At 45.3% G+C, this 20,542-nt stretch overlaps 4 protein-coding genes across 6 annotated transcripts; all 4 read left to right on the top strand.

The window, feature by feature from the left end:
- The first annotated feature begins 524 nt into the window (after window positions 1-524).
- On the top strand, window positions 525-5,157 carry LOC147052048 (uncharacterized). The gene is made up of 4 exons (XM_085917983.1): window positions 525-638; window positions 913-2,296; window positions 2,532-2,954; window positions 3,024-5,157. Exons 2-4 carry the CDS (start codon window positions 2,041-2,043, stop codon window positions 3,815-3,817), a joined length of 1,473 nt encoding a protein of 490 aa, XP_085774109.1. The 5' UTR covers window positions 525-638; window positions 913-2,040; the 3' UTR covers window positions 3,818-5,157.
- A 187-nt stretch (window positions 5,158-5,344) lies between these two features.
- LOC147052047 (uncharacterized) lies at window positions 5,345-8,360 on the top strand. Of its 3 annotated transcripts, none has more exons than XR_015066875.1 (4): window positions 5,345-5,635; window positions 6,157-7,005; window positions 7,102-7,202; window positions 7,751-8,360. XR_015066875.1 is itself a non-coding variant. In XM_085917984.1 (4 exons), exons 1-4 carry the CDS (start codon window positions 5,554-5,556, stop codon window positions 7,823-7,825), a joined length of 1,029 nt encoding a protein of 342 aa, XP_085774110.1. In that variant the 5' UTR covers window positions 5,345-5,553; the 3' UTR covers window positions 7,826-8,360. The 3 variants fall into 3 exon arrangements, 2 of the variants coding, with proteins under 2 accessions (XP_085774110.1, XP_085774111.1); XM_085917984.1 differs by having other exon boundaries at window positions 7,102-7,124; XM_085917985.1 differs by having other exon boundaries at window positions 7,102-7,177.
- A 134-nt stretch (window positions 8,361-8,494) lies between these two features.
- LOC147052046 (uncharacterized) lies at window positions 8,495-13,265 on the top strand. Its single transcript, XM_085917982.1, has 2 exons — window positions 8,495-8,924; window positions 9,138-13,265. Exons 1-2 carry the CDS (start codon window positions 8,546-8,548, stop codon window positions 12,329-12,331), a joined length of 3,573 nt encoding a protein of 1,190 aa, XP_085774108.1. The 5' UTR covers window positions 8,495-8,545; the 3' UTR covers window positions 12,332-13,265.
- A 285-nt stretch (window positions 13,266-13,550) lies between these two features.
- Window positions 13,551-19,348, top strand: LOC147052045 (uncharacterized). Its single transcript, XM_085917906.1, has 2 exons — window positions 13,551-13,995; window positions 14,422-19,348. Exons 1-2 carry the CDS (start codon window positions 13,845-13,847, stop codon window positions 18,186-18,188), a joined length of 3,918 nt encoding a protein of 1,305 aa, XP_085774032.1. The 5' UTR covers window positions 13,551-13,844; the 3' UTR covers window positions 18,189-19,348.
- Window positions 19,349-20,542: the final 1,194 nt, after the last annotated feature.

Below are 20,542 nucleotides of genomic sequence, written 5' to 3'. Positions count from 1 at the left end.
GATAGTTTTGGACCTCTGCCCCTTAAAAAAATATATTTAGAAATTGGATTTTCTATTCAGTTTGGTTACTTTGGTGTACGTATATTTAAATATATATATTTATATAAATATTGTGCATTAGTTCGCATCAGTATATATGATAATAATAATAATAATAATAATAATAATAATAATGTACAATAGGGGGGGTGCTGCCAGGGATTGTAGTGAACTCAAATAAATTACAAGTTGAACTAATTTGTTTTTTTCTCCCTTGTGTTTGTGAACCTTATAATTCAGATTAAATTGTGTCTTCATTCGGATGCTTCCTTAAAAAATGACAATATCCCCCATTTATATATAGCAATTATAGGTATATTATATTGATTTTTTTTCTGAAACAGAGCACGACCCTTCATCTTACTACAAACAACCATTAGCAATATGCGTCTCTAAAATACTAGGGGGAGAAAATTATTTTAAAGAGTATATTTGACTGCATGAAATAGAATCGCACGTCCTAACTGTAATTGACGTCGCACTCCGTAATGACGTCATCAGAAAGCGGCGGTCTCCGGTTTGTGTACCAGCCGTCGATAATAGCTGCGCTAATTGTGTTTTGCCTCCCCCTTCTCTCCTCCACGCGTCATTATCATGAGGTAGGAATAACACAAATTCCAAGATGTTATAATAAGAAAAATATCCACTTTACTATATGTGACATATCCAACCTGCACCTTTGGCAGAACGTGTGCTAGCATGTTAGCTAGAGGCTAGCCCCTTCCTGGTTCTGTCAACGTCTGCCCAGTGTGCAACCGTTGCGTTCGGTCGTGAAAATGCGTCGGAAAGCAACAACGTGGCTCATTATATGCGTTTTTGTATTTGTTAGCGGCGCGCACGTTTAGCGTGTCATGTCTGTTTGTTGTCTTTTAGCGTCGGAGGGGATCCTCAGGGTAGGATGATGCAGCGCTGTCAAAACAGCTGGGCGGTCAGACGAACACAACACCAGCTCAATTACTTCCGTTTTTTTTATTAGCACGGGGGTTTACAAACTTTACCTGGATATGTTTTTATTTGGTTGTCCAAGTATACATTGGATTGATCTTGAAACAGGTATACAGCTTTTTCATCCAAGCACGTTGGTTAATGTGCAGCGTTGATGCAACCTAATTTCAAGTAGTGTAACTTTGAAATAATGATATTTATCCCGCTGCGGCTATCCTACCAGGAATGGTGAATTAACAGCACTATTCCCAAGATGATCGCTGCATTATAGCAGTGGCTGGAATTCACACAGCTCTATGTTTTGGTGGCACAAAAGTTGCCAGGTGTGCATTTAGTACTTGGATCTTCCACCACTCGCTACTATAGAAACCATCAATACTTATCAAAAATGCAGTATAACAGCATATAACTGTACCTAGTGCATCATCTGAAGCAGATCAGAATTCATACGCATCTAATAACAAAAGAATACAGCATTTAAAGAAAATACATCATTTAAGATAAGTGGAAGAGAATGAATAGACATTATACTCACTATGGATGGTGATGATTATTTTTGTTCATGTGTGCTGAACAGACCAGATGTGCCCTTGCTAAATCGAACAACTTGTTTTGACCAACCAATCTAAAGATGCCAAAGTGTGTATTCTAATTGCTTGACCATGCAGTCAAAGTCTGCTTTATTGTTATGTTGTAAATATAGATAAATCACATGAGCCAGCACGAGTTATCCTGAAGATCCTGGGCAGATTAAATTGACATGGCAACAAATCGTGTTTGAATCTGATTGGACAAAAAAAAAAAGAGAGAAAGAGAAACTGATGGAAATAGATGGAACAAATATTAGAATTGAGGTTGTAAATGTTTGCCAGATATTCTCAGAGTACTTAACCCGGCAGAGAAGGCCTTGCTGTCTCTGACCTTCCAGCACTATCGTGCAGTGAGTTTACAATGTCTTAGACAGTATCTGCAGCGATCCGGTGTTAATGGGGCCACACTCGTCAGCACCAGAATTGACCGCCCAGTCAGTTCTACGATAAAACCGGCCCCTGACCCATGACGGAATACTGCGAGGACGGGGGGCTGCTGTATGAGCAATCTCCTCCCATGCACATCAAAGTGGAGTCTCCCGAGGGACTCTCCGCAGGGGGGGCTTCTGACAACGGCTTCCCCAGGGATGATGACGACTCGGAGGGCAGCTGTGACCAGAGCAGTGGACCGCGCGGGGGGTTGCCCTTCAACGTGGTAGTGGTGCACCCCAAACTCATGGCGCCGGGCATGTCCTCAGACGACCTCTTGTCCATTGAACAAAGTAAGCCACCACTGACTGCTCAACTTGTGCATTGTGGAGGGAAAAATTCACGTTTAATTTAAATTAAACGCCACACTTGGTTGGCAATTATATTTTTGCTCCCCCCGAGATTTTTCCGATTTTATTTTTTTCCCCTCTCACTTGTCATTCGCATCACTGTATAAATGACGAATCGAAGCATCCCTACTTGACTATTTTCCTTTTGTGTTTATGTTGTTGGTTGTGCTCCTTCCAGACAGAGCTATGTCAGCCGCACTGGCTGCCAATGGCGCAGGCAAAAGAAAAAGTCGCTTCAGTGGCGCCGAGCTGGAAGTATTGGTGTCTGAGGTGACGCGGTGTGAAGGAGAGCTGTTCGGCCCGGCGGGGAGGCTCCGACGGCGCGAGAGGGAACGCATTTGGGCCGGAATCCTCGAGCGGGTCAACGCCGTGTCCAGAGTTCCGCGCACGCTTCGGGAAGTCAAAAAGCGTTGGGACGACCTAAAGAGACGCAACGGCGGCCGTCTCGCGGACGCTCGCCACCGAAGTTGGTCTCTGCCCTCCAGCAGAGCGGTGATGCTCGGACAGTCTTCCCAGTCCAGTCCAAGGCTTCAACACGGCAAGCAAAAGCAGAGCTCGAGGCCAAAGCCCACTTTCACGTGCTTTCCTGAGTCAGACACAGGTAAAGTAGATGCAAATCATGTTTTCCGTGAAAAGTTGGAACTATGTAGTGGGCCTTGCTTCAAAACAGGTTTCGGAGGAGAGGGCTCTGAGAAAGATGCTTTGGACAAGGATGATGACAATCCAGAGCACGAGAGAGACGTTGGGATTCCCGACTGCGACGATGAAGACAACAGCATGGAAGACAAACTGGGCCTGGGGTTAGGCCTGGGCATCGGAGCCCCTCCGACCTCAGAACGATGGCTGCCTCCCTCGCCACTGTACAGCGCTCCTTTCCTCAACGGCAGCCCGGAGCCCAACAGTCCTCAGCCGTCGCTGGGAGCACAACAAGGTCCCCTGGAAGCCCCGCCGCGCGGCTCCTGGCTCGAAGATGAGCTACGAGGGCTGGGAGAAGCGGCGATTCAACTCGGAAACGGCGTGGACAAGAGCCTGCGGGAATTCGCCGACTGTTTCCGGCAAGACATGCGAACGCTCGTGGCGTCGCAAGAGGCGTTGGCGCTCAGTCTCCAGCAAAACAACGTCCTCCTGCAGAGGCTTTTGGGCGTGCTGGAGGCGCAGCAGCAACAGCAATGCGTGCAGCAAACGCAATACACGCAGGCATCGCAGCCGCAACAACACGCGGAACAACATTTGCAGCAACATATTGAAGTCCCTCAGCACATGGTACAACAGCAACACAAACTACATCAGCTCCAGCTCACTCTCCATTCGGACAGCCCCTCGGCTGGATCCGTGGTTCCTTCGCCGTCGTCGCCCGACCTCCAAGCCGCTTTTCCCTCGCATCCACCGGCAGGCGTGAATGGCTGCGCGCAGAAACCGCGGCGAGGAAGAGCTTTCGATCACAGGCGCAGGAGACGACGCTGAGGACAGAAGCCACCGTCTGATGGTTAAAAGCACACACTTTGCATACTGTACTTGATCAATACGGATGTGACGATGAATCTTCTTCTATCCCTCCTATTGCTGTAGTATTTGGAGTTCAGAAAATACCCATTGCACTTAAACGTTGTCCTTAGAAAGAACTATTAGACGTGAGCTTATAGGGTGGCCTTAAATGTAACTACATATTCCGTATGCTATCAAACGTCCTGACAAATTGAGTTGAGGAACAACTTTGACCCCTTTAGACACATTTCTAGAGCTTGTGCTTAATAAACAACATTGTCTAACTTTTGAGGAGTAGGCTTGTATGGTAAGTAGGGCTGAACAGTTTTAAAATTCGTCATTTCGATATTGCATCAAAAATCCTGCTGAACAAGTGTGGTGTTAATAATTCAACAAGTCATCAATCAAATTAGAACAGAAATGCATATATGTGGCTTTTTCCATCTTAATTACGATTTGAAAATTGCATTCTACTACAGACAGAGCTATGTGTCGATTAGAATACGATTTATTGTTCAGCCCTAATAGCCAACAGTACTACTCCCAGAGAATTAGGATATTTAGCTCATCAGGGGAAATTTCAGGATGAACCTACAATACACTATGACCTTTACAGGTTAACGTCATTTGCCCTTTTCCAATAGTATGCACACCTTGCTGTTTCTAGTCTTACAGGGAAGTGGCCACTGAGTTTTCGAGTGTCGTTCCCATTTAGCAACAGAGCTGCAGACAGACTGGAAGAGTCACAGAAAGGCATAATGGATTTGGCCAAGCCAATGTGCTTCTAAAAGTTCACAAGTATGATCATGTTCACGTGTAAAAGTTATTGTGCATTGAAGTCCACACTGAAATTTCACCCTACAGCCCAATATGCCTAACTTTTTGTGGGTATTGTATGTTGTATTTCAACTGCTGTTGTAAGTACCAGCTAATGTATGCCTGTGTTTTAACAGTTCCATGGTGAATACTTTTCCAGCTTTGACAACACATTAAAAATGTGTTGGGTTCAATGCGTTCTGAGACAACAACAACAAAAAAATAACACCCGTTTTTTTTTTGCTTGTATGCACCATCAAGAAAAGCGTTTGCATCACCATAGGCTTGAGTCAAATTCTTAGGATGGTATAAGAACATACGTAAATATGTAGGGCAAAATATATTCCTGCATGCAGTGCAATTTGTGTGTGGATTGTTGTCTAAAACCACATATTGCTTTCATATTTATAGTTTTGCACAAGCTATATTTTGTAGATATATAATGTATTAACACAAATAAAAGTAAGACTGGTTGATCACCTCTGGAATTCTAACAATTTATAAAAAATGAACTAAGAAAATTCTCTAGATATTTTAAAGGAAATAAGTCTTGAATAATTTCAATCATCTTGTGACTTTTCTTATTGTTAATTTTGTTTTCAAAGCTGTTGCTTCAAAAAAGTCTGCTCGCTTGTTTATGCTCCACTGAGTTTTAATTTGAAATATCAGCGCCCAAAAACGTCATTTCCGGGTTGTGTTCGGCAATTTGCTGCTTGTGTCCGGGGTAATATGGCCATCCTATCCATACCGCTGTCTCCGAAGCGACATTACTTCCTGCCGGACTAAATAAATCGACCCCTTTTCCAGGTTGTAACACAGTCTTAGTGACACTGGAAAACACAGTAAATCGCCCCGGGAAAGCTTCCGTGGCGACGACGGACCTTATATCGGAGCCAAAAATGGCCGAGTCACCGGGAGACGAACGGCGTCGGACCTTTGACTTTTCCGATACCGAATTAGAGGACGAGTCCCAAGAAAATGGTACGTGGTTTAATACAATATTATAATTATTTTTGTCCAGCTTATCAAAACTTTGTTCCATGTCAAGTGGACGCGGTAGTATTTTTCCGGTCATGTTTTTATAGCTTAATAAGCCATTGTACAATTTGATTTCATTCATGAATACATAATTTACATTTAAACAAGTATCGATTAAATACTACTTTAATTTTTAGCACAATGATTACAATATCAGGGTTGCATATCAATGCTAATGTTAATTTTTGCCCAAGTGTACATGCTATGCTAAATGGGCAACAACAAACTTAGCTTAACGAAGACACAAGTTGCACGGTTGCGTTGGTTTGAATAATGACATACTCCATTATGATTAAATTAAAATTTGTTTGATGAGGACATTTTGGCTCACTGTTCTCCTCTTACACTGGTTAATAAGGTGTTGGTAATAAGCTGTGGATGTTGAGAGAGACAACTTAGCCTTGTTTGTAAATTTCTTTGTATTTAATTAACCTGTAACAAATTTCACTCTTTCTGATTTTCAGTTTTAGAGACTACTGAGAAAGTGCTGGAAGAAAAGCAAGTTGTCTCTGATGCAGAGAAAAATTCTGACAACGACGATCGACCAAGCTCTGCAAAAGAACTACCTGAGGATCCAGTGGAAGATACATACTCGATAGAGTATGTGATTAATGATCACGATGTGACGAACGAAAAGCAAAATAATGGTTTAACAACTAAGCCTGAAAAATTTCGTATGGTCTGCAATGAGTGCGGAACATCCTTCCCTCGTCGCGAGATGTTTTACCTTCACCGCCACTATCATACCCACAAGGATGAACTGGTTCCCCTCAAATGTTTGGACTGCGGCCTTTCCTTCAAGGACCGCCGAAGCCTCATGAAACACAGACATGTGCATGAAGAGGAGTCAAAGTATAAGTCGGAAGCTCGTTTTCAGTGTGCGGCATGCGACAAGTTTTTCACGACGGCTCCAGAACTGAGACGTCACAAATGCGACGATACAGATGACAAGCCTTACCATTGTACACTGTGCCGCAAAGACTTTGTAGTAAAATGTGCCGTTGCCAAGCACATGCTGAGCCACTCAGAGGAGATCAGCTGGACGTGCAAGAAGTGCAGTCAAAGCTTTCCCGACTACAGGACACTGCGCCACCACAAGCATTGTCACCTTGTCCGTAAAACCTACGAATGTCCGGAGTGCGGTATGACTTTCACACACAGCTCCGACATGGAATCCCACCGGCACGAACACGCCGAGCGACGACACTCTTTCCTGTGTCCTGTATGCGGTAAAACTTTCACGTACAAGGGTCTCTTGCAAGAGCATCAGAATTTACGCACCGGTGACAAGCTCTTCCGCTGTCCTGATTGTGGTAAGGGATTTGTCATGCTGCACTTAGGAGGGGAAAAAAAGAGAAGGCACACCAGAGTGATGAACCAAAACACTTCTTTGTCACTTTTGTCTACAGATAAGCAGCTCACCAGCCCACCGGTGAGCGCACATGTACTTTCGTGAGGTGGAGGACAAGTCACGTGAGAAAAGTGGTCAGCCACACAATTGATTGAAAAGGTTTGGGACAAAGGGGATCTCTGTCTGCAATGGTCGTGCACTTATTGTGATAAGTTGAGAATGACACCTTTCAAAACTCACAAGATTCCCTCTAAAAAGAATCCAGCTGTCAGAATCAGTGCAGTAAAAATCTGTTTACTTAGATCTGTGTGTCACATAGCTGTAAAATGTCAGTTGTGGTTAATGGAGTGGCACACATAACAGGCAGACAGGATTAGATCACGTCACATTGCAAAAAAAAAAAACAAAACGATATAAACCAGGCAACAGAAACATAACCGTTCACACTATCACTGTGTGGGAATGTACCAGAGGCGTTAAAAATTCAAGTCCAGAGTACAATTTCCTGCCATAGTTTGGTTTTAACCTTAGCACCATTGGCTAAATCCAAACTATGGTAGGGTTTCTACTTTCTAGACCTGCATTTGACACCTCGGGAACTTATCCTCCACTACCTGTGCCACGTCAGGTACCTCTAAAGTCTAAACAATTAATCATGACTTAAAGTTGCTTAGTCACCAAAACACATTTGATGTTTATGTCTTCAGGTTTTGGAGGAGGCGATGTCCAAGACAAGAATGATGACAATCCAGAGCACGAGAGAGAGATGTCGGGGTTCCTGACTGAAGATAAAGATGGAAGACAAACTAGGCCTCGGATAGGGCCTGGGCACCGGCAAACGATGGCTGCCTCCTTCCTCTTTTGCACAGTTGCCTTTTAACCGGAGCCCAGTCCTCATCTGTTGCTTGGAGTACAACAGGGTCATCGAAGATGCAACGATTCAGTTCGAAAATTGCGTTGACAAGGGTCTCTGGGAATTGCTGACTGTTGTAGTCAGGGCATAATAATGCTCGTCATGTCGCAGGAGAAGCGCTGGCACTTAATTTCCAGTAAAAACAGAATCCTCCTACAGAGGCTTTTTGAAGTTCTGGAGACACAGCAATTACATTACATGCAACAACTGCACCACAGCACAGTGGAACTTCTTGCGATTCTGCTGTGCAAACTGACAATATGTGAAAACATCATTTTAATTTAAAGCTCTTAGATTGTAACAGCATATTGCGATCAACTTTTTAGTTTTGCAAAAACCTGTATTTTAAAGATGTGGAATGTATTCAAGTGCAATTAAATTTAATACTCGTTGAGGTGATTTGATGACTAAATTGGTTTGTCAATCTGTTTGGGTCAGGGGATGTTTCATGGAAATTATTTTCAAAGAACGCCATTATTATCCTGGATGCGGTCCTCAAAATTTCTTTTAATTTGAAACCCCAGGTCGTATACGTCATTTCCGTGTTCATTCGCTGAATTTGGCAACCCTGCTGCTGGTACTGGAGTCCATGCCAGGGGTGCATGGGGAAAATATGGCCGCCATATCCACACCGGAATCTCCGCCACGGCACAAATCCCTGGCGGAGGAAGTCCAAACATCAGGCGGCAAGACAGACGCGGTGGAACTGGAAGAAGGCACCCCCGACCAAACCGACGAAAAAACCAAGGATCAACCCCGAGAACGTCATAGTGGCGAGCTCAGTGATAACGAGAGCGCTTCGCTGCCCAGCCATTCTGTGGTTATTGAATTGGGGGAGAGAGGTGACCAGACATGTAAGTCATTGGACCCAAAAATGGCCGAGTCACCAGGAGATGAACAGCGGCCCTTTGACAGCCCTGAAGACCAAGACGACGGCGAAGAAAAACACTCCCACACGGAAGAAACTAGTAAGTGTACGCTAACGGACTCTAGTTACACTATTACTAGTAGCTTTAGTAAATTTGCCCCTTGTCCAGTCTACGTTTTACTGTACAATCAAGCATTTACATTATTTCCTAAATACACGTACACAATTTGGGTGTCAATGTAATTATTTTGTATCGTCTATATTTTTGGAGTAGTAAGTTTTTCAAAGCAATGCCTCTCATTTCAATTTTTAGTTTCAGAGACTGCTGAAAATGTGCTCGGAGAAAGGCAAGCTCTTCCTGATGCAGAGCAAATGAACGAGAAGGTTGATCGTCCGAGCTTGGCGAAAGAACCGAGATCCGAGGAGCCGATTAAAGATGTGGACTCCATCGAGTATGTGGTTGAAGACCACGGTGAGAGTGAGAAAAAGCAAGGCATTGAATCGACATGCAAGCCAAAAAAGAGTCGCATGGTGTGCAAGGATTGCGGACAGTCCTTCCCACGTCGCGAGATGTTCTACCTGCATCGTCACAGTCATTTACACAAGGATGAACTGGTTCCCCTCACCTGTAAAGAATGCGGCCTTTCCTTTAAAGACCGTCGCAGCCTCATGAAACACAAACATGTGCATAAGGAGCCGGAAGAAGAACCAACATACGAGGAGGAAGATGCTTTTCAATGTGCGGCGTGCGACAAGTTTTTCCCTACGGCGCAAAAACTGAGGCTCCACCATTGCAACGATACCGATGACTTGCCTTACCACTGCTCACTGTGCCGCAAAGAGTTCAATTTAAGATGTTCTGTCGCCATGCACATGATGACCCACTCGGAACAAGGCAGCTGGAGGTGCGAGGATTGCGGTCGAAGCTTCCTTGACTACAGGAGACTGCGGGTCCACCAACGATCATGTCATCCCATTCTTAAAGCTTACGAATGTCCCGAGTGCGGCATGGCTTTCAGATACAATTCCGTCATGGAAGATCATCGGCGCAAGCACACCGACCAACTCCGGACATACCTGTGTACCGTATGTGGAAAGAGCTTCAAGTACAGCACTCTCCTCCAACAGCATCAATATCTTCACACTGGCGAGAAACCCTTTCGCTGTCCCGATTGTGGTCGAAAATTTGCATTTGCTCAAAATATGAGAGCGCACTGTCGCCAACATAGACTGCACCAAACCGATCATTTTCCCTCTCCCGTGCTGCCCAGCAAGCAGACGTCTTTGCCGGAGACTGTACAAGCGGCGCGAAGGACGGCGCCACCGAGAGACGAACCGAAACGGACTTTTAACTGTCCCCTCTGTCCCCACATGTGCGGCTCGCCGGCCGACCTAAGAGCCCACCTGCGTTTTCACGAGGTGGAGTATGAGGCACAGGAGAGACGCTTGCAGGCGCCCCCAGAAATGAAAAAGGTTTTCGACAAAGGGCACGCCTGTCCGCACTGCCCGTGTACTTACCCTGGCGAGATAAGTTTACGGTTACACATTTTCAAATCTCATCAGAATGTGGCGCAAGATTGGGACAAAGTGTCCATTTCCCCTTCAAAGGACTTTGAAGGGGAAATCAGTGAAAACCAACAGGTGAAACACAAAAGTAAGGACTCGAGCGTTAAGCCATACAAGTGCCCCGAATGTGAGAAAATGTTTCGCCATCGCTCGGTCCTGGAGCTGCACATGCGCATCCATTCCAAGGACAAGCCTTATCACTGCAGCGTATGCGGCAAAGGCTTTCGATTCAGCAGCTACTTACAGCAACATATCGTCATCCACTCGGGCCAGAAGCCTCATAAATGTCCCGACTGCGGGAAGGATTTTGCTTTCCTGCAGAATATGAGAACCCACCAGAAGCTGCATCAAGAGAAACCCTTCCGCTGCACCAGCTGCCGCAAAGGCTACAGCGACGAGACGCAACTGCGCCGCCATATGCTGTCGCATAACGGCGACAAGCCTCACAAATGCAACCTCTGCAGCAAGCGCTTCGGATTGGCGTATCTTCTGCGCGACCACCTCAACACGCACACTGGAGAGCGACCCCATCGCTGCGGCGATTGCGGCAAATCTTTCTCCTGGTTGAGCAGCTTGTTAGTGCACCAGAAGATCCACACTCGCAAGCGCCAGGGTTTTGCTCCCTTGAATTCTGCCCCTACTGGCGGGAGGACTAGAGGGAGAGGGAGCAGGGGAAGGAGAGGAGGGAGGCCGATGTGGGGGATGTCGAGATCATCAAGGGGTCCTTCTCTTTATCCTGATTCAGGGGATGGGCCACATTCTTCTATGCTGGCATCTCAAGAGGCAATGCAGAAGGAGTTTCTTTCTGAACTATGCCCGCCGCCTGTCCAGTGGCAGGTGGATGGTGACCAAGTCATGCCGGCGCCCCCGTCCCAACAACCAGAGCCGCAGCTCGGACCCGACGGAACGGAGAAACTCGAGTACCCCGCAGCCACCACGGCTTCCACTTCCTCGCACCATGATCCTCGCCGAGCGTCGTCTTTCGTGGATGGTGCGGCCTTATGGAGCATCCAACCTCCTCTGCTGAGTTCTCCGAGCAAGGTCGCTCAAGAACTCCAGTCGCCAAAATGGTCCGGTGCTCCCGTTTCCAAACAGGAAACAATCACGCTCCCCATAAAAGAGGACGACAAAGTGTGGGATCCTCAAGCAATAACGTTGACTGTTAGCCAACCTCAGCAGCCCAGGACGGAAAGCGAGTCACAGAAACAGATGTCTTCCGGTGTAGCAGGTGCCACGTCCTCAGACCAAAGCGTCCCCCTTCCCGTATCCGCCACTGTCGCTCATGGGGTCGGTAGTACTTTGTGGACCATTCAAGCCCCGCTAGGGCTGTCAAACAAAATGGCCTCCCCTCAGAAACTCGCCAACAATCCAGAATTCCAGCAGAATCAGGTGCCGGCCGCTTGGGCCAATGTACAGAATCAGAACGCAACCCAGAAACTTCCCATCCCCATCAATCCCTTTGCCCAAACCATCGGCACGACAGTGTGGGGCTTCCAAAATAATCCCGTGGGTGCTCAGTTGCTTCTCACCGGGCAGCTCAAACCGGGGAGCATACAGGACCTGCAGCAACAACCCATCGTCACGGCCAATCAGATCATCCTAAACCAACCGTCGCCTTTTTTCACCCCGGCGCTCACCACGCTCCCCGCCCTGGCTTTGCCCGCTACTCATTCCCTTCACACCGTCTCGGTCGGGCCACTGTCGAGAGCGCCGCTCCCGAATATTTTTTTCACCCCACAGGCAGTGTTGACCGAGAGGCCCCCCGTACCGCAAACTCCGGCCCTACCTCAGCTCGCCACGCAGAGCGAAGCTCACAAACTGGGAGCTCGTTTGCCTTTTGCCCAAGAGCGGCTTTTGCAGTGCATGATATGCGGCAGCTCGTTCCCACGGGAGCTGGATCTTCAGTTGCATTACTTGCAACATGCACAAGGAGATGTTTAACATTGCACCAGTAGCATACAAAGCTTGATTGATGGATTTGTTACGTTTTCTATTCTCTTGGACTTTATTTCCTCTGATGCTCACTTGTGCATTTTTGACAAGTTGACTTGGATGAGCATTAGAAGCCAAAATAAACTTGAGTTAGGCTGCACATTTTTCAAATTGTACTGATTTAATCTAAATAAGACTGTTGATGCTGTTGTGGTTAGAAGCAGTAGTTGTTTCACTCTTAAAACTGCTTTTTTAATATGTGTGGACCAACTGACCATTTTGTTTACTGTCAATAACATTTAAAATGTTTTCATTTTGGTCCCATTTGAAACGTTTCATGTACAGTATACGGTGTGCCTTTTATGAGTACAGTATTGTAGGCCGAGTTTGCAAGTAAAGTAGACAGAAAAAATGATTTCACTCTGAGTCACAGGACTGCCGTCTGTCGACACTGAAATACTGTTTATGGACATATTGGACAAGTACGGTCCATATAAAAAAATATGCACACCTTTTTTGAAATGCTTGGTTTTTGTGATTTCAAAAAAAACTATTCCTACAATTGTGATGTATATTCTGTACAACTGAAGAAGAGAAGTAAAAAAAATTAAAATACCATGTCTTATGTCTTTATACTGCACAAAAACCAGGCATTTCAAGGGGTGTGGAGACTTTTTTTTATATCCACTATACTTGTATGACACTACTACTTTCATCTGGTTTTGCTCGTCCTTGAACGTTCTCATCAGAAAATGAGCTAAAATGTCATTCCATAATCAAATGAAGGTCCTTTAATTTATTTTTGATTAATTGGTGCAAATAGGTCATCGTTCACCAGCCGTTGAAGCTGTAAATGCTGAACTGCATTATCTTTTCAATCATTTTAGCAAGGTGTAATATTAATCCTTGCCGTTCTTGTAACAAAAATAAAATTTAAACTGCTCTTTGTATGTTTCATTAAAAAGAAACAAAAATGCACTTTAGCGATATTCCTTTTCAGAAATAGAGATCTTATGGTGACTTCATATTGCTTTAACTTGAACATATTTTTTTAATTGTACAATATTTCAAGTCACTGTGAACCACGTTTAGTTTGTGATATAGTTTGGCAAGAGTGCAATGACATATATTTATTTTTGCCTTGGAAGTTTATAAACCATATAAATTGTACGATTGGGGGCGGGGTTACGAAGAACGTCACTTTGGCGGAGGCCAATCAATCCCAAGTATCCTTGGGATCAACGAAACAGACGAAGAAGAAGAACTTCCGGAGAAAAACGAAACCTCAGTCCACAGCACGACTCAGTTAAGCTTTGTACTCTTAACGTTTTTTCGTCGTGCTTGGACACAACGTCCCCAACAATCTAAGCTTTGCTGTACAATGATGAATTTAACAAACACTCGAATTGCTTTTGCCGCTTTATTCTCTGTCTTCACCACTGCGTAAAGATTTATGCCTTTGCTGTTCGGCTAACAAGGGCCATCAAAACAAGCTAGTGCTAACAAAACCGCCGCGCCAAGAATGGAACAAGTTCCGGCCGTCATGATGAATGACGTCCCGGCGGAGGAGCAGTCCCCCTCCGTGGATGTTGCACTGTCCAACGCCATGGATGTCACATTGGCAAACAGCGATGCGCCGAAGTTCGAGGACACTGCGGACAGCGATCGTCCAGGTAGAATCTATATTGGTCTTATAAGTCTGCGTCGATTTGGAAATACATTCCTGTACACGAAAATCAAATTATATGTGCGTGCGTAGCGAGGTCATTTAAATTTTTTCGACTTGGTATGTGCGTAAAATGCGACGGTCAACATGAAACGATTAGACATCATTTAAAGGCGCTGTGAGAAATATTAAAAATATGATTCTATGAAATACGTAGACGTGCACCAAATTCTGACTAACGTCTTAGTAATTCCAGTCTGATGGTGTTAACATGAAGAGAAACATACGCTGTGCAGATGTGTCCATTCTGTTCACCCAGCTTGTATTATTTGTGCCAACTCCTCAGAACATCGTTTTCACATTGTGTCTTGATGTACACATGAAATATTTGATCAGAGGGATGCACACTCCTAATTCAAATTCCTCTTTTTAGACTCAGGGCTATACGATTGTCAAGATTGCGGAGAGGCCTTTGGTGAGGAGGGAGCCTACTTGGACCATCGCCACCAGAACCCTAATGGAAAGTGCACAATGTATTTGGGCCCAATGGATGATTCCGATATGGCTGACGAAGATGAGGAAAGTACAAACTCCTGTCAATTATGCACATTGTCATTTACCGATATGAGCCACTTCCGAGCTCATATGGAAACCCACCGTATTCAAAGTTCTGACACCCAGCAGATTCCTGGGTCCGCAAAGCAGAATTGTTTTGAATGTACTGAATGTGGGAAAAAATATTCCATTTTAGGACACTTTCTCAATCATGAACGTACCCATATAATGGCTTCCAAATCTCTTGTTAATGACTTGGAGCATTTAAAGAAAAAGTCCTTTCAGTGTGAGACTTGTGGACGGAATTATTCTCGCGCATCTGCCCTTGATGCCCATCGTCGTTGCCATGAAGAAAAATTAATCAAATCAAAAAGAACTTCAAGACACGGGATTGATACTGATGCACCAGCAGCCAAGCTCACGAAAAAGCAGACAAGTGCCACTTCTGAGAAGCTTTTTAAATGCTTTTGTGGGAAATCTTTTTCCGCTTTGAAGCATTTGAAGACGCACCAGCGATTCAGCCAAAATATCGACTGCTTTCCAAAAGAAAGGACAGAAAAGATGAGGAAAAATGTCTATTATTGTCGGGAATGCAAAAAGTCCTTCCATGGCCGTATCGGCTGGTTCAACCACGAGAAATGGCACGAAAACCATTCGAAGGATTCTCCAAATCGGTTTCCGTGCGAGGCCTGTGGGAAAGTTTTCATGACGGAAACGTTCTACTCCAGACATCAACGCATGGTGCACAGTGGCGAGACTCCTGTAAAGTCATTTCTCCACCACGTAGACCAGGTGCAGAAGAAAGCAATTGAATGTACAAATTGCGGCCTCAAGTTCTCCAGACTGTCGGCGCTTCAGTCTCATCAGATTCAACATCTCCCCGCCTTTACGGAAACGGACAAATTAATCCAGGCGTATTCGCCTCAGCAGGAGACTTTGGAAGGAGAACTGAAAGTGACTCAGCAATTGACACAAAACACCGAAGAGCACCCCGATGTTAATGAGCCAGAAGAAGATGTGATGGAGACTTACGAACCCGGGGACTTAAATGTCCTGGTGATAAGTGCAAGTGAATCAGAGGATGAAGCCGAGCAAGACTTGAACCCGAACCCCGATTCCGGATCCGACCAGGAGGGCCAAGACAATGTTTCAGTCGGTAATCTGGTTTCGAAACCGGAGCTTGACTTGAAAATTGTACAGGTTGACATTGACCCGGCTAAGGAACAGTGTCCCCCGACGGCTTCGGCGGCGGCGGAAACCAACGAATGCAGAGAACCGTTTGCTTGTCCGGAATGTTACCGATGCTTTGCTAGCGAGCCATCACTGCGAGTTCACATATCGTGGCACTACATTCGTAAGAGGAGACGTTGGACGAAAGGTCAGTCAGTGGAAGTTTACACACGTGACAATGAAGTCCTTACCTTTGCAGCAGGTCACACTCCCGAATACGAGAACGAAACTAACCAAGAATCAGACCAGGCAGATACATACGAGCAGAAAATTGTGACATGTTACGTGTGCGGTACAGATCTTTCACATTTGTCCGATCAACGCGGTCCAAAAACGCTGTGCCGAGATTGCGAAATGTTCGGCTTGTTAAACCGCACGAGCAACCACGCCACGCCGAGCGAAGAGTCAACAAAAGTGTACAATCCCAAGAAAACTCTTTTAGGGCCTAAAATTTACCACTGCGAGCAATGCGGGAAAGGTTTCTGGTCTTTAGGGGCTTACTCGCATCATAAGCAAAATCCGAGTCAGTGTGACGACGTGCGCCTTAGAACCGGCGCCGTGCAGTTGTTACACAGCGGGCGGTCTCGTTCTAGCATGAAAGTAGCGTGTCCCGTGTGTGGTCGCAAGTTCCGACACAAGGGACTCATGACGTTGCACATGCGTACGCACGAAAACGGAAACCATAAGTGTGAATTTTGCGATCGATCCTTCCGTCTTTTTTCCAGTCTAGTCAGACACCAGGTAGTGCATAACGAACTCCTCCCGCCTCCCAGTAAGTCTTTTCAGCATCAGGTCGAGCAGCTGCAAAAGAATACGTACAGCTGCCCCGCCTGCGGGAAGCTCTTTTCCCGGGCCAAAGCGCTTCAGTTCCATATGAAGTATCACGAAAATGAGAGCGAGCGCTCGCCATCGCCGCCGAGGCCGTGCGCTAGGCAGGAGGACTTCGAGTGCGCCGCGTGCCTCGAGCATTTCGCTAACCGGGCCTCCCTGCGGGCGCACAGAAAGCTGTGTGTTAAAAAAGAGAGTCACAAAATAGAGCGTAAGACCGAAAACGGAAATAACGAGTCAGTCAAATTGTCCGACGTGAACTCTAAAGGAAGCACGTCGCCCCGTGACTTTAAAAAGGAAATGGAGGACGAGCAGATAGAAAATGAAAATAATTTGAAATATAAATGTAACAAGTGCCAAAGAAGCTTTTCAATCGTCGGTGCTTTGAACTTGCATAAAAGAGTCCACGCTAAAGGTAACAAAAAAAGAGCCAAAGGGACCCTGTCCTCTGAGACTCGCGAGGAAGCGTTAAGGAAAGGTTACCCGTTTCCGTGCTCGGAATGCGGGAAGCGATTTTTGTCTAACTCTGCTCTCGGCTCTCATAAACGATGGCACACAAACAATAATCTTTGCAATCTTCGAGATCACATTCCTGACAGCTGTCTGTCTTCCCCGCCGCTACAACCCAAGAGCGACACCTTGGACTCATGTACGAGAACTCCCCAAACATGTTCGCAAAGCTCTTCTGTAGCCGAGCACGCTAACACTTTAGAAGCCGAAGAAGGTGACTCCTCGCTCAGTGCAACAAACGGGCTCACTAACGTCGAGTCCGAATCCAGCTCGACGACACCCTCTACGAAAAATTACCAGTGTCCCCTCTGCTCGGCCAGTTTTTCCAAAGCTAGAGGCCTCCGTGCCCACTCGTGGCAAGCTCACTCGGGGAGTCGAGAAGACAAAGCCAAGAGCGTCTCGGACGCTCAAATCAACAATTGCGAAATTAAGAGTGAAAATGTTTCAACAGAAATAAGCACCTTTGATACTTCTGTCCCAAATCATGAATGCGGCTTTCCTAACCCTAAATTATACTCCCGATCGAAAATGGCAATCCAAGCTCCCGAACCCTCAGGCGAGGTCTCGGAACCAATCGTCAAATGTCTCTTCAAGTGTGGGAAATGCGGCAAAGCTTTCCAGACTGAGGAACAGTTAGAAAATCACAAAAGCAAAGCGAAAAGCCGGCCTTTTGGCTGTGCCCTCTGCTGCCACGCCTTTTTAACAGACAGCCAGCTACAGCAACACCTGGCCTGGCACGATCAGATCCGATTTCGGCTGCCCGATGAGGTTCGCTTACGCCTCAGCGCCGCTTTGAACACAGTCAGACCCACAGGGACGTACTTTCCCCCTCTCGCGCCAAAGAAGCAAGAGAGCAAGAAAGACCCTCCCTCGTCGTCCGTGGCGCTCGATGACTCGCGTGGCCTTCCGAAACGCGAACAGGCCGCCGCTGGGGATCGTCAGTGGCAAAGCGATGGTCTCGCTGCTGTTTCGTCCGAGAATTCAGATGTCTTCACTTGTCTTGAATGCGGGGCTACCTTTAGCCAGGAAACTGATTTGCGATGGCATTATACCAAACATGCACAAGGCATGTATTAAAATGGACACTGAAAAGCTCAAGAGAATTTTTCTTTGGTTTATGTCGATATATTAGACATAGTCGTATCAAAATATATAAACGTAACACGTCGACGGGGAAGGGATTCTGGACTAACTCCTTTTTCCCCCTGTCATCAAAAAATATTGAAGCATTGTCTCAAATGCCATAGCAGCTGAGCAAACCTAATGTGTGCACTGTACAGAAAAGAAAAAAAAAAATGGCTGACGTCAAGCGTTAATATCGTCAGTCTAATAATGTACATGTTGTTTTGCATGAATGACTACTAAGCCCCTTTCCTTTGCATTGTTTATCTCTATTTTGTGGCAAAGCTATTTATTGGTGATATGAAAATGTGGTGCTTGTATGCATTTGGGATGGTTTCTAGATATTTTGCCGCTAATTTTGAGGGAGCCTCTGTGGAGTAAATATGAATGAAGCTATTCCCACCCCCCCCCGCCTCCTCCCAGAGGTGACTAAATGCCTGTTTACGTGCTGTTTTTGAAGCAACCTGTATAATAAAGGCATCTATTGTAGTCTGAATTAGTGGCTCGTGTAATGACTTCACACCAACTCGCACTAAAGCTGTGTGATGTGTCAAAAAAAAAAATGCGTACTTGAGTCAACCACTTCATAACTTCCGAGTTTGAACACTTTATAATTTTAGGGACCATTTTTTTTTTTCTTTCTTCAGTTTTGAAGAAGTCTCAATCAGTATAATTGTTGGAAACTGATTGTGTTGTTGGAGGCTTTTTTTTTTTTTAATGATAATACAATGTTCGCGGTTGGATTGGACAATATCTTGCCAATGGTAGAATTTTATAGGCGGAAAATATATTTGGCTGGATTTCATTCAAACAAAAAATACTGTAGGTGTGAATGGCAAGTTTTGTTGTAATCAAAGGTTAAAAACAAGACAGTTAAATGTTAGGTGATTTTAATGCATCTTTTTTTTTTTTTTTTTTTTTCTTCTTCAATGCATCAAATAACCCTAAATAGGACACAATGCTTAATAATACTAGTTAGAAAACCTTTGACTAATCCAAATCTAACATCTACGCATCTGCTGCAACTAAATGACCTTTTCTCACCTTTCCTAAAAACACTTTTCCAAAATGCCTATTAAAAAAAAACCTTGCTTAACCATGCATCTCCCCCCTATTTCTAGCCAAACAGAGCAAAGTTGCGCAGGATCAAGGACGGACATCGACTAAGGATGACTCGGACACTCAAGGGAAGAACGACGACCAGGACGTTGCTATGGATGGGATACCTAAACCCGACAGAGATCCCCAAACGAGCACAAACGGCCCAGTTTTAACGCCAACCGAATACCCTAAGTCAATATATAGGTGCCTATCATGTGGGAAAGCTTATTTGTATCTTCTGCCATATGAAAAGCACCTGGAGCGCCATAAGAGAAGGCTCACTACATCGAAAAGCCCGATAGGCGAAAGTGCTTACAAGTACGACTGCCCCATGTGCCCGAAGACTTTCTTTAGGGAAACTCGTCTGCGAGCTCATTTGATGACTCACATATCGCATGAAATGCACAGGTGCGATCCGTGCAACAGGTCTTTTGATAGCCTCAGTGCGTGGTGGGCTCATGATGATCTTCATAAAACAAGGCCTTTTTGGTGTCTGACTTGCCACCGGGGTTTCACTCAAGAGGGTTACCTGGATAAACACCTGCAAAAATACCACCTGGGGAAGTACAAGTGCTTGATTTGCTCCAAACGATTTTTGACATCATCTCTGCTTAATGATCACATTAGCAGCAGTCACGCTTCATCCAGACCGGATGTTGGTGCCACGAGTCCAAAAAAGCTCGTTGGTGGGTCCAGTGATGAAGGCGTGACGGAAGATGAAATTATGGAGGAACAAAAAATGGATGTAGAAACAGAAGAAAGTTTGAAAACATCTCGAGATTTGGAGAAGCCTGGAGAGCTATTTGAGAATCAGGAGTCTTCTCAATCAGATTGTGGGGAACTTGTACACCAGTCAACTAAATCATCTACCGTGCCTGCTGTTGGAGGAGAACGAAAGACAGAAGAGCTTGATGTGGCTGAGCAAGAGGAACAAAACCAAAACGGAGAGCATCATAAATATTGGGAATTTGAATGTTTTGAATGCGGTCAAGGCTTTGACGACGTGAGTCAGCTTCATTTGCATTACGTAAAACACGCCATTGGGGAGCTGCCGTTTCCTGACACAGAGGGATGAACACTTATTTATGGAAGGCTGTTTTTTTTTTTTATTCCAGAGATATTCCACCAACAGGGACTGCTCCCTTATCATGAATTTAGAGGAATGAGAAAAATGAACAAACTAAATGATGAATTGTTTTTTTCCCTAT

Source organism: Syngnathus leptorhynchus, chromosome 8 (assembly GCF_054491065.1).
Source record: "Syngnathus leptorhynchus isolate UIUO chromosome 8, UIUO_Slep, whole genome shotgun sequence".
In the NCBI taxonomy this organism is placed as follows: Eukaryota; Metazoa; Chordata; class Actinopteri; order Syngnathiformes; family Syngnathidae; genus Syngnathus; species Syngnathus leptorhynchus.
This window is presented reverse-complemented; position numbering and strand designations above follow the sequence as displayed.